General features: G+C 31.5%; 1 protein-coding gene and 1 long non-coding RNA gene across 2 annotated transcripts; one reads left to right on the top strand and one right to left on the bottom strand.

The window, feature by feature from the left end:
• Positions 1-708: 708 nt before the first annotated feature.
• LOC111886729 (sodium/hydrogen exchanger 1) lies at positions 709-6985 on the top strand. The gene is made up of 15 exons (XM_023882981.3): positions 709-975; positions 1121-1375; positions 1536-1654; positions 2211-2308; positions 2894-2953; positions 3053-3099; positions 3545-3739; positions 3845-3891; positions 4024-4090; positions 4264-4364; positions 4454-4555; positions 4645-4783; positions 4873-4935; positions 5056-5139; positions 6366-6985. Exons 2-15 carry the CDS (start codon positions 1196-1198, stop codon positions 6708-6710), a joined length of 1647 nt encoding a protein of 548 aa, XP_023738749.1. The 5' UTR covers positions 709-975; positions 1121-1195; the 3' UTR covers positions 6711-6985.
• Positions 6986-8801: 1816 nt separating this feature from the next.
• Positions 8802-9906, bottom strand: LOC122198024 (uncharacterized). Its single transcript, XR_006191830.1, has 2 exons — positions 9353-9906; positions 8802-9240 (listed from the first exon to the last, which is right to left on the bottom strand). It is a non-coding gene; the product is annotated as an uncharacterized LOC122198024 (long non-coding RNA).
• Between the last annotated feature and the right edge of the window lie 4869 nt (positions 9907-14775).

Consider the following 14775-nt stretch of genomic DNA (forward strand, 5'->3'; position numbering starts at 1 on the left):
AGTCTTCGGATTAAAAAACTTCTGTGCGTGTTCTTCTTAGCGCAACACTTGTTTTGCCTCTTCCTACCTCTTCCAACCTTTTCTTCTTCTTTTTTTCTTGCTAAAATATTGATTATATATTACTGAAATCTTATTTCAAATTTTTTTTCGTTTTTTTTTATTCTTGTTGATTTTTTTCCTTTTTTTATATTGAATAATAATAATTTGTTGATAAAATATCATTATTTTATGCTAAAATATCTTTATTTTTTGTTAAAATATCATTATTTTTTGCTGAAATATCATAAATTATTGCCGAAATATCATACATTATTAAATTTTCGGTATTAAAAATTATTTTCGGATTATAAAATCAATTTATATTATTTTTTTAATATCTACATATGTTTAAAAAAACAAACACGCTTCTTATTGCTGTCTGCAACAACATGCAGATGTTAAAAAAAAACAAACATGCTTCTTATTATAATCTGCAGCTGTTTAGTCTACCTCTTCTATTGTAAAAAGTTACAGAGATGGTCCGCATACTTAGATTTTTATTAGATTTTTGCTTAAAAAAAACAAACTAACTTACTCATAATATAATTTGCCCTATTTTTTTTTCTAATTTTCTCGAACACATCTTAAAAAAATAATTTTGTTTGTTGCCATCTGGCTAAATAAAGAAGCGTTCTTCAAAATATCCAATCGTCTCTTTGATCCAGAACCGTATATAAATACAGTTGAATGCTCGGCGTGTCTTTACGTGCTTTCCATTACTTTCCAATCTTTCGCTTCGATTCAACTTTAACCTTTTCACCCGTGTTTAATTTTGAACTCTCTCGAAGGGAATCCACGCACGCATCTCTCACCCTCAAGCATAAAATTCTAGTTTTGGTGTGCTGGAATTCAAATCTGAACTTCAATTTTGAGATCAAGATTAGATCACCTGCCTGCCCATTAGCTCAATTTCATCGATTTACGCTACTATATTCGGTAATTTTAGCTTCATATAGCTATTTATGTGTGTCTGTGTGACCCCTTTTCGTTCTATCTAAGATACCAACTTGATTGGTGTGCTAAAATTTGGATTCGATGATGCAATCTGTAACTAAAGTCGTTTTATAATTGTTCGTTGCAGTGATCTCGGATTGTTTTGGAAGATAAAAAGTCTGCTGAAGTTTGTTCGTTCGAGGGGCCAAATCAGTTGGCCAGAATGGGGTTTGATTTCGCGTTATTGCTTGGGAAATTGGGTAGCAATAGACTTGCTACCTCTGAGTACTCTTCCATTGTCTCTATGAACTTGTTTGTTGCTCTTCTTTGTGCTTGTATCGTAATCGGTCATCTTTTGGAAGAGAATCGATGGATGAACGAATCTATCACTGCCCTTGTCATTGTAAGTATGATTCTACGCTACTAATCCATTTTTTTTGCTGAATTACCTCTACATCGGTTATCTTCCCCTAAAATTAACAAAATCGATTTTTGATTAGTGAGGAACATGGGAGCGACTTCAAAACTAATATTTTTCTTCTATATCTGTAATTTGATCGCAGGGTATTTGCACTGGAGTTGTTATTTTGTTAAGCAGTGGAGGAACAAATTCACATCTTCTAGTCTTCAGTGAAGATCTTTTCTTCATTTATCTTCTTCCACCTATCATCTTCAATGCTGGGTATGTTTTAATCTGTTTTCAGTTGATTCCATTATTCTATAGGCTGGTTGTGATGTTATGGTGGAAAAAATCTAACATCGACTTCATTACTTACAAAATTTTCTACTAGGGTTTTTATTTTTAAAACTAAGGGTATATAATTTTACTATATATATATATAGCTTCTAAAAGCTGATGGAAACAACTAGCATTTTAGGAAGCAACATCTCTTTTTAGTTGATGGAAACAGCTAGGGAACATTGATCATTTTCTAGTTATAAACTTGATATAGTAAAAAAAAAACATTTACTTTAAGCAGTTATATTGTAATTAATTAACTCGATTTGGGGTGATTCAGTTCATTGGATTCTTGTCATATTTCAGGTGCACTAAATTAATACTATTGACCAAATTTTGCTTACTATCATGAGCTATGCCATTTTCTTCAATCTTAAAATACTCTTTTTGGGGATTCAGTGACTAATATTAGTAACATTTATATGATAGGGTACATTATTAGATCTTCTCATTTCAGCTAATGTTAATTTTTCTTTTTCTTTTTTAATAAAATGAACAGGTTTCAGGTTAAGAAGAAACAATTTTTTCGCAATTTCATGACCATTGTGCTATTTGGTGCTGTTGGCACTGTGATATCTTTCACCATCATATCATTTGGTATGCACTAAATATATATCAGATTTTGGTTAACATTTTTATTTGTGTTCATAAAATTGTTCCAAGTTATCAAATTTTATTCTATTTGTTAATATTGTGTTGTCTATTATGATATTTATTCACAAGATGAGACACCTACTTTTGCTTTTGTCTTTTTAATAATCAAGAAAGTGTTTTGTTTGAAAATAAATGCACGCTTTGACTTTTTACTTGATGTTTCTTTTATGTAATATAATACATAATTTCAACATTAATAATGACAAAATGGAATATGTACTAGACATGACCAATTCTATTATTATGCAATAAATAAAAAATCTGGAAATTGATGATATCTATGACTTTGTTACGTTGGCATACTTTGAATATTTTGTTTTTTGTGTGATCATATTATTTACAGAATTATTATCATTGAATATTCATCGCTATAATAGTAAAAATAAACTGCTAAATTTCAATATTGATACAATGTGCAAGAATATTGAAGCTGAATGCGTTATATAGTGTTAAAAACTAATAACTTGATTCACAATTTGGTATTTATTTCTTTAAATTTAATACTTATCAGCTTCATGATTTGGACAGGTGCTATAAATATTTTCCAAAGGATGGATGTTGGTACCCTTGAGCTTGGAGACTTTCTTGGTATCACTTCTTCTTTCTCTTCCTTCTAAAAAGATTTTTTTTTTTTTTTTAATTCGTTGAATATCTTCTTGTTTTCTAAACCTTCAAATTTCTTCCCAGCAATTGGTGCAATATTTTCAGCCACCGATTCCGTTTGCACTTTGCAGGTATCAATCCCTTCCTTTTGCTCTGCTCTACTCATAAACACAATGTGCCTCATAATGAACATTATCATTTATCAGACACAATGTGACTAATAAAATATCAGAGACGCCTTGCTAGTACGCTAGCAAGGCGCCTGATATTACGTCATCAAGGAGCCTGATAATATGTATTATCAAGCGGTTGCTATGTTATCAAGACGCCTGATAATATGTTATCAGGCGTGTGATAACGTACTATTAGACGTCTAATAGTACGTTATCAGGCGCATGATAGTACATTGATAGTACGTTATCATGCGCCTAATAGTACATGATCAGGCGCCTGATGGTACGGTAGTTATCAGAGCACCTGATTGTATGTTATCAGGCGCTTGATTAATGTGCTTGAGTTGGCAAATACTTGCTTATAACCTTTTTTGGTGCTAATGTATCTCATTAAACAATGCAGGTGTTGAATCAGGATCAGACACCTTTATTATATAGTTTGGTGTTTGGTGAAGGTGTGGTGAATGATGCCACATCAGTTGTCATCTTCAATGCAGTTCAAAACTTTGATCTCTCTCAAATCACAACTGCTGTTGCATTTCAACTGATTGGAAATTTCTTTTATTTATTCATCACAAGCACACTTCTAGGAGCTGGAGTAAGGCTTCAAATTACTGTTATTGTTATTGTTACTGTATAAAGTGTTTTTAAGGAAGATACACTACAAGTACAACCATGTGATGTTTTATTTTGACTCCAATAGGCTGGGCTACTAAGTGCTTATATTATAAAGAAGCTATATTTTGGAAGGTACGTAGAGTTTTTTTATATATGGATGAAAAAATAAATAACATTTCGTCTTTTTCTCAAATTTTTGTCTTTTGAACTTTCCGGGTTTGACATTCATGACACTAATTACTTCTTTACCCTTTTGGATTCTAGGCATTCAACTGATAGAGAAGTTGCTATAATGATACTAATGGCTTATCTTTCATACATGCTAGCTGAGGTGAAGTTTTTTTTTTTTTTTTTTTAATTAATATTGGAATCTTCTTTTCTCTATATTTATACTGCTTTTTGTTACACCGGACTGGACACACCTTGGTAGGGTTATGTTTGATGATGAAGATGAGGAGGGCATTTACGTCTTTTTAGCTAATATCAATTATTTCTGTATGGCAGTTATTCTATTTGAGTGGCATTCTCACGGTTTTCTTCTGTGGAATTGTGATGTCTCATTACACTTGGCATAATGTCACAGAGAAATCTCGAGTAACTACCAAGTAAGTTCATTTACCTTTTTTATTTATTTATTTTTTATATTAGGCTTTTGTTGAAAAAATCAATAAGTTAATTTCTATCTACTTTGCAGGCATACCTTTGCAACATTGTCATTTGTTGCTGAGTTATTTATCTTTCTTTATGTCGGAATGGATGCTTTAGATATTGAAAAGTGGAAGTTTGTAAAAGACAGGTATAATTTGTGCAAAAGACGTAAATGCCCTTCTCATGTATGATTTTGGTTGGATCACCATTCTTATGGTTGTGTTTTTACTTTTTTAGCCCTGGGACTTCGGTTGAAGTGAGTGCAATTTTATTGGGATTGGTTTTAGTTGGAAGAGCAGCCTTTGTATTCCCCTTATCATTTTTATCCAATTTAACAAAGAAGGCTCGACATGAGAGAATAGATTTTAGGCAGCAGGTATGTTCTTACTCTATTCTGGTATTCATGAATTTTAATCCTTTTTACTATTTTTTTTTATTAATTTTTTTTTTTTTGTTTTTTTAAAGGTTTTAATATGGTGGGCTGGTCTTATGAGAGGTGCTGTATCTATGGCCCTTGCTTATAATCAGGTTGGTGACTTAACTGCATCCTTTGTTTATCAATGTTTTTAAATAGTATTTGATTGAGTAAATGACCATTTTACCCTTTAGTCTTAAATAAAAACAAATGAGTTTTTAATTTATATGCAGTTCACCAAGTTAGGGCACACAACATTGAGGGGGAATGCAATCATGATCACAAGTACTATCACTGTAGTCCTTTTCAGTACAATGGTAAGATATCACTGCTTCCATTTCTTCATATTACAACACTGGAATTTGAAAAATCTACCTAATTACCACAATGCCATCTAAAAATAAAAAAAAAACATAATTTTCACTGCTATAGTTGGTAAAATTTCATTTCTCTATTATATCAAAAAGTAACACCTATATATTATATAGCATTGTTCTATTAAGTGCATTAAGTAAAAAATAAACAATAGTATAATAATATATGCTTTTGCAACTATACATGCAAAAATCCTAATCATTGTAATAAATGATGTTTACAAAATTATTGAGAAAGTGACAGCTCAGATTAAAGAAAACATTACAAGAGAAATTTTGTAAAAAGTTAGGATTTAATGAGAGCCTCTTTCCTTGACTCCATTTTTTTTTTCTTTTTGCATCAAGGTTGGTGTTATTAATTATTAAAGCAATGATAAACCTACATTCTAGGCTAAAAACATTTCCACCTCATCATCACATTAATATTGACTTCTAATTAAATAAGTTCTCCTACATTGGTTAAACTCTTCTATGACTTTTATTATTAATTTAACTAATTCATCTTCATCTATCTAAAATGTTCTATAAAACCCCCTCGTCTAACTAATCATTTTTTAAAACGTCGTATCTTAATACAAAACATTTTAATAAATATTATCGCTAGATGTTTAATATTTTAATAAATACTATCTTTTAACATTAATATTCAAATATTTAATTATAATACAATACACTGCTTTAATAAATAATAACACTAAATCAATGAGATAAAATGAAATATTATTAAAGATAAAGGGGTTAAGTGTTCAACCTATTAAACTATATTGACCACTCGAGCGGTCAATAAAAATTAGCAAAAAAATCATGCTCTCCAATTGGAGACGCGCTAATAGCATTGGGTAAAAACTAGATGACAAATCTAAAATGACGTAAAAGGACATGTAGATATATAATTAAAAAAAAAAAAACAAACATACAAGGGCATATTTAGAAAACTTGTGTAAAAATTAAAAAGCCCTATGAGCTTCTCAAATACCTTTTTAAAAAGCTACACTACAATAGCCAATAAACTAGCTTATGCGTGCCAAACAGAGCCTAAAGTCAAAAAGTCAAAAGAAGCATGTATATATAACTCATCAAATTAAGTCATTCACATCTCCATTAAGTCAAAAAAAAAAAAAAAAAAAAAAAAAATCTAATCCGTATCCTTGTCTTATTAATCTATATAGGTATTCGGTCTAATCACACAACCTCTAGTCCGACTCCTACTCCCTTCACCCAAATCCATGACCCGTATGATTTCATCCGAACCCACCACCCCAAAATCCTTCATCGTCCCGCTTTTAGGAAACGGGCAAGACTCCGAAATCGACCTGGGCCCACACGTGGTCCGCCCTTCGAGTCTGAGAATGCTACTTTCAACCCCTTCACACACAGTCCACCACTATTGGAGAAAATTCGATAACGCGTTTATGCGTCCGGTTTTCGGTGGGCGTGGATTCGTGCCATTTGTCCCCGGGTCACCACCAACCGAACAGAGTACTCATCATTTAGTTGATGAAGAAACCAACTAAATCAAGTTGTAGAATTATCAATCATCAATTATGTATGTGTATTTATTTGTTTGTTCATAGATTGGATGACTATTTTGAACCGAGATCGGGTTTGTTGTTTTATTTACATATGTTCAGTTTTGGTTGGAAGGTGTGAAACAAACCACACGAGTTGTGTGTGTGAGAGAGAGTGTGTGTGTAGATTATGTTGTTAGGTTTATGACTTGATGTATAATTTGTGTATTTCGTGTGTATCGAATTTCGTTGTTCAAATCGGTGATTTGTGTCTTTTGTTATGTAAGTTGTTCGTTGTGAATGTTTTTTTTTTTTTTTTTTTTGAATAGTTTGAAAGCAATTTGTAGCGATGGTTTTGTTTCTTTTTTACTTGTCGTGATTAATGAAGATTAACTACATCCGGAAAGTTTTAATAAGTTATGTAGATAAGGCTTCACTATTAAGTCATAATGTTTTTTTTACCAATTTAGCCTTGTATCTCTTATTATTATTTTTTTTCATATAGTTTACGATTAATCATAAAGAAGACGCAAGAATTTGACAGTTTTTGTTTCGAGCCTATTTTTTTTTTCAAAAATGGTTCAATTTTGTTGTAGGCTTATTTAAGCCCGTTTCCGTGTTAAGTATGGGCCAATCGGTTTTTATTTATTTATTTTTTCAAAAAAACAACATTTTGATTGAAAAGGAAAATGAAACAGATAACATATTTCGTCCTCACAAACAATGTACCTTACCACCCGACTAAGACAATATAATGGTAAAATGGTATTATTATTATCCCCCCTCCAACTTTATTTAACCCGATTTTCGTAATGTTTTTTTCAAACATTTATTTCCAAACTTTTTTTTATAAAAGCCTTGTGTTATAAAAACTAAAAAAGTTCCACGTCAATCAAATAGCAAGAATGTGGAATTAGAATCGGATTTAATCGTAAAAATCAAGAACATAACTTGAAATTATGTTTGCATTAATGATAGAACAAATTTATCGACTTCTTATAGACTGGAAATTGTAACACAAAGCATTCGATAACTAGGAAATAACTAACATGATATAACAAACTATTTATAGGCTAGACAAAATGTGAATATCATTGAAATCAAATGGAGTTTGCCATTAAAGTAGACCTCTTTATATGGGTAGAAACTGTTTCAAGTGTTGAGTGATCAACAATGTGGACCAGTGTGTCATTGGTGATCCTGGTGATGGAACAATGTCCATGCCTTAGAATGTTTTTGTGTAATTTCAATAACTTGCAAAATCAGTTTTCTTAATCATTCCCTCATATTTGCATTGGTTATCTTCATTTTAATCTTGTCAATTGTACTCTATACATATCTTAACTAACTTTGAACATCAAGCCACAAAGAAATATCTGACATTATCTTCTCTTTGAGCTTGCTAGCTATAGACTCGTATGGTAAGAATGACAAGCATGGTTTTCAAATCATCACCACTAAACTTTTGGCTTCTTAAAAATTACGAATGAAATGTTTGAAGGTTCCATCATTAATCTTTACTCGAAACACAATGCTTTCTCCAGGTTCTGAAAGTAGTTGAGAAGCTTTTCACATCATAAAGACCTTATATATATATATATATATATATATATATATATATATATATATATATATATATATATATATATATATATATATATATATATATATATATATATATATATGTTTAGGTTATTCTATTCTAACTATTTATTGTGTAGATGTAGGGTTGATTGTGGACCATTCATTTTAGATATTTTAAGAAAATGATTAATAAATATTATTGAATTAAAAATAATTGAGAAATACCATCTGATTTCATTATAAGGGTATTTTAGTCAACTGAGACAAATTTAAAAAAGGAAAATTACAGATTTTTGGGGATTAATAGTTGTCTTGATTTAAAATTTTGATTTTTTTTAATTAATTCAATTTTAATTCTAACTTAATTTTTAATTATACATGATTTTATTCTGTCAAAATGACTTTCTGTTAGAATAATATTTTATAATAATGGCAGAATACACATTTTATGATAGAATACATGTTTTGATTAAATGAATTTCTTGAAGAAAGATAACATCTTTGAACCATTAGTTGAAAAATAACAAGATCATTGTTTACTCGTGGCCACCTGAATATATATTCATACATATTCTTATAAAATAATATGGTTATACATTTTAATACAACTATACATATTCTAACAAAATACATTGTTAATCCATTCTAAACGAATTACATTTTATAAAAAACAGCCTTATGCTTGGTGTTGCAGGAGGAGCTGAACTCAAGTATGGAAAATCCCTAGGAAAAGCTTGAAAAATCGGTGTAAATTTGCCAAAAAGAACCCAAATCAATTTGAATTCCAGAACACTACCACGATCCAGACCAAAAGTCAACGAAAACCTAAATCTTGGCAACGTAGTCTAATTTCAATACAAGATTCACAGAAAACCATAGACTATAGAAGTCGGTCGGGTGGAGTAACCCTAACATTGGACGCGAATAACCCAGAGATAACAAGTTATCGTAACTGATACCAAGAAGAAAGAGAATTTAACGTACCAAGATTGCAGAAGAGATTGAAAAGAACAAGATTAACGATAGAGATATAAATAAAAACAAAATGCATAAAGGTAGCTTACCGGAGAAGGATAGGGATGCTTAAAGGAGAATGATCCAATCTCAATCAGCCCTAGGTCGAGTTCCTTGCAAACGATTCTCAAGAAATTGATAAAAAAAGGCTTACCTTTTTTATACCCGAAAAAGAGCAAAAAGTTGATGAAAATTGAGAGGAGATTTAGATTTTGCAATAATTTTGGTTTTGTATTACATTCTGAAATTGGGGTACCGAAGTCTGGTTGTTCTAGATTTACGTTAACCTCCAAAGACTTTGATAGCTTGAAGACGAATTTGAAAACAGAACATGATTATCGTGGATGAAAGTAGTGGTTTAGGTGGCAATGGTGGTCGGACAGTCAGGAAGAATGCGTTAAAGATGGAGATTGCAGAAGTGTGGTGGTCGGTGAATTTTTAGAGAAAGAGGAGGAATGGGCGGTGATATTACAGAGGAATGGAAGGCGGTGTTACAGAGAGACGAGTGTAGATAAAATAGGGGAGAAATTAGGTTAAAAGTCAATGATACTACCATGATTATAGGAAATATTTGTCTTCAAAACACTCGTTACTTATCTTAAGGCCAACAAAGTCTCGTAGTGCCTTCAAAACACACTTTACTGGTTATTTGGAGTTGTAAGAGCAATTTTAGTTAGCGACTTATTCAAGTGAGAGATTGTTAGATTAAAGTGTCTAAATTCCTAACTAAATTGGTATAATGTTGATGAATAAAAGTAAAGTCCTTTTTAGGTTGTCCTCATAACCAAAAATTGTTTATATTGATTGTAGGTGAGAGATAAATGATTTGTTAACATATTATATGACTAATATATTAATTAAAAATAGTTATAATTAATTTAAAAATAATTAGAATTAATTTGGAATTATTTATAGGTTAATTATAATTAATTAAAAATTGAAGGACTATAGCTGTAATTGTTCAAATGTTGAGCAGATGATAGGTTCTAGAACCTTCCTCTATTGGACGGTTTGGAAGCTCCTATTGGAGCATTTTGGAAGCCTTCATGAAGATAATCAATGAACTAGATAACTACCTTTTTGAAATAATATTATTTTATGTTCAAATTAGGGTATCTATGTGTTTCCTAATCAGCTATAAATAGGGCCTTGAACCTAGGAATTTTTGGCCATGCTATTCCTCATACTAGATCCAAAAGTATCCCCTTCTCTCCCATCTCTTCTAATCCTTCTAAGGTTCTTGTGTTGTGGGTGTGAACCATTATAGGCTTGAACACAATTGAAGCTAGTTTTCAAGAGACTATTGGATTGATCTAGTTGGATCAAAGGGTTTGTTTACAATAACAAATAAGAGGCAAGTTATCCTTTTGTGAATTTCAATTTCTATTAGGGTTTAGAACTTTTGTTGTTCAATAGTATGTGTGCTTCAATAGTGTTATGACATAGATCAAATTAGGTTGCATGTACCCTTAATAGTATAAGATATTTTCCACATTATTACATTTAAAACCCATCATTCCAGCCCTTCAAGAAAGAGATCAGAGGATCAAAGAACTTATCTCCCTCAGGGTGGAAGCTACTATTCAAAAGGTTTATCAAAATAGAGCTACTAATGTTGCAAAGTTTCTGAAACATGAGGTAAAGATGATTAAGATAATTAAAGAGATTGAACAGTATTCATTCAATACTGTGTTTAGATAGGAGCATCCCAATGAGAAAAGATTGGAGGATCTCGGTATAAAAACTCTCATGGGATGACATGTAATGTTATTCTTGTTTTACTATTAAACAAGTTGTTGAATGATAAACAACAAACTCTCAATATTTTGAATGGTATAATGGATGTATGTCTCTGAGGTCTTTAATTGTATGTTGATGATTTGAAAGAAAAACAAGCTCATCCTTAGAAAAAATCTCCTGTTGATTCTATGATCATCGACGACCTCAGCAAAAAGCTAACCAAGCATTACATGACCATTCTTGAGAAAATGGAAGGTCTCAAGATTGACAAGTTAGAGGTTTTGGATGGTTCTACCTCCACAAAAAGGAGAGACGAAGAGAAATCTACACAAAAACAAAATGATCATCCGTATCCTCACTCATGGTACTTCCACACAAAGCCAAACATGTAAATCACAGTAAAGCAGAAAGGAAAGCCATCAGAAGATGAAGAAAATAAGAAATAATCCACTCTCAAAGCTACAAAATAAGAAGCTCCCTCATCCATCAGTCAGTTTAATCATTCTCTTTATCTACAATACATCACTCTTCCTCCTCCTCCTCTTCAAGAAAAAAGAAATAAAGACTCCTCCTACTCCAACCAAGCTCAAAGGGAAAGAAAAAAATGATGAATCAGCAGCTATTCACTTAAATTACAAGGAGTCATCTAATACAAAAGCTGAAGAGCTCAAAAGGATCACAAAAGAGTTGGGATATCAAGCTGCTGTAAAGTTGAAAGCCGAGCTTGATCACCAAGTTGCTTTGGAAAAAGAAAATGTTGTTGGGTCAAGCCCAATCGAAGAAGATTTGTCTATTGAAGATGATGACAAGATCATAGTTGATGAAGACGAAGACAAAGAAGATTATGATAAACCAATCTCCTCAATTCTCAACAAAAGGAATCCTTAAGTCATTGATGAATCAAAAAGTGGATGGATGACATTGTCCTTCTCACTGGTGAAAGCTATGCTCCTCAGTTCTCATTCAAACCCCTTGATGATATTAATGAAAATTAGGATATTTTTCTAACTCTCCAAATTGTCTCTGGATGCAACCACTTGATAGGTATCCTTTTGATCGTCCTATTACTGAGATCCTTGTTAGAGAAAGACAAAGGTTGATAGATTACCGACATTAATGATATCAAGGAGTAGGCCCGGTCCAAGCCGATTTAAGGCCCAGGTCAAAAGCAAAAATTGAGGCCCTTTAAAATTTAGAAAAGTAATGTTTTTTTAACGACAAGAAATTTTATAAATTAAACAACAGGTAGGGAGCTTGCAAATACAAATTAAAAAAATAAGAATGTTCTCCGATGAATGAAGACAAAATATTAGAAAAAAACATCATAACTTTCAACAAACTTTAGGCTCTAAATCTAATCATGGTATTGAAAAAAAAACACATTAAACAACAATAGCCTAAAATGAAACAATGCAATCCAAAACACAGTGGCAATGAACAATTTTAATCTTGCAAAGAGACACCAATTCAAGCCAATTTGATAGAAAATATGCATGGAAGTCTTTGTGAACAATACCATTTTGTCAATATTAGCTCTATATATAAGCAAACAATAACATCAAACTTTTTCCATTATCTCAAAAAGACATTCCACTTTGACATTTTTCATCCAGACATCAAACAACTATTAAAGGAATATAAAGCTAACTGTAAAACAACGCTAGAAGCTTCCATCGATTCAGTGTTATAACCAAACACATTAATAAACAAACACAGATCAGTCGTAACTTTTAAAACCCTCTTTCTTGTCTCTTTAACATCATCCATTAATACAAACTCAACCTCTTCTTTCAAAATAAATTCAAGATATTCAATTGGCTACCTATCAAATTCAAACTAAAGATTAATGTTTGGAACCATCGCATATTTTAAGTTGTTACAAAATATGCTTAGAATATAGAATGATGTAAAGCTTGCAATCCTTAAATTAAAAAAGAATTTGATATTGAATAAAATAGATATTTGATACCGGGGTATAACCTTAATCCCATTTCCTGCCATAACAAAACTAAAACAGATCAACTAGTTAGCAATCATTATGTTAAATAAAAAATACGGGTGAGTATCTTTTTGGATATAAGAACATAAGATAAAATAAATAACCTCCATGAGGAGGAGCTTGAAGATCTAGATATCGCATCACTAAACGAAAGGAGAGAAAGAGTTCAAGAAGAATATGCATACGACGAGCCGACGACGAAAGATCAGGAAAAACTAAAAAGACCTTAATTCAGAAATCCAAAAGGCGAATCAGTTTTTCTTGAAAACTGGGTCGTCGCAATGCGAACATCTCAGATATAAAACATTCGTAATAATATATGAACATTTCAAATATAAAAACTTAAGTGATAAAAAAAATATCAAATAGTTACAAAGAAATTTGAACTCAGGGTTACCCTTCAACTTCTAATGTGCGCTCACAGGTGCCTTTGTTTTTTTTGCAACTAATATTCTATATACTACAAAGATATATATATATATATATATATATATATATATATATATATATATATATATATATATATATATATATACACACACACACACACACACACACACACAAACACACTAATTGTTGGGGTCCCCGAGATTTGGCGAGGCCCGGGGCGGTCGCCCAGCTTGCCCTCCCTCATGGGTCGGCCCTGTCAAGGAGTGAACGTTGTGTGGTCATCTAAACGAATCAACAGAATCAATGAAATCAAAAGTCTGGTCTTTCAAGTCTACTAGACATATTCAGTAATTCTTCAAGATAGCTAATGGTGAAAAAGGCAATGTTACCCTAACAGACTTTCCATTCATGAACCCTGTTGATCTAATGTCTCTTGGGAAATGGTGCGAGAACAAGAGATCCCACTACTAACAAGTTCTGGGAACCATACTTGGTCATTAGAGAATATCTCATGTGGTTATTTTAGTAGGATTGATGAAGAGTTTTATGACAAATGGAAACAACTTTCCCCTCTTCCCGAACCAGATATATCTCTTGACAACATTATAAAGATAAGCTACAGATTGACCAGCAATCCAAAAACATGACTTATTTTTCGACGGAAGGGATTTGGAAAATGCTTCTTCAGACTTCGTGAAAAACATATATTCTTAAATTACTTAGTCTTTGGTTTTATTATGTTACCAATCGCTTTGACACACATCTGAAGTCAAAGATCAATTCCTTCTCGAGCTCAAATGACTTCTTGGTGTTAGAAAGTTCTAGCAAAAGTGTTTGTCGATTGTGGATATGGACTGAAGAGATTTTCTACTACGTATCACTTAGCAGAATGTGGACTGATGAGATACAATCTGAAATCATCTAGCCATAAGTTGAAGAACACATCATCAATCTTTATAGCTAATATCCATTATGCATTATCCTATATTTTATAATTAGTTTATATATGGCATCTCCATGCAAGGATGATTTTTATAAAATAAAATAATTTTGGAAAAAAACATTACAAACCACACAAATCTATTTTGTTATTTACAATATCAACGCACATTAACTTTTATCCATTTTAAACAACGTGACTTATAAAATTCGTAAATTATTATTGTTTCTATACGGTTAAGTTAGTTATAATATATCTGTCTTAATGACATGGATAAAATTTGAGCATAAATTAAAAAAATTAAAATCTCTTATCTTATCTTATTATTCATATAAAAAAGACATTTCTTTAAATAAAATTTAACAAAAAGTATTCACTTTGAGATTTTCACCATCTTTGTTGGT

Source organism: Lactuca sativa, chromosome 5 (genome assembly GCF_002870075.4).
Source record: "Lactuca sativa cultivar Salinas chromosome 5, Lsat_Salinas_v11, whole genome shotgun sequence".
NCBI lineage: Eukaryota > Viridiplantae > Streptophyta > Magnoliopsida > Asterales > Asteraceae > Lactuca > Lactuca sativa.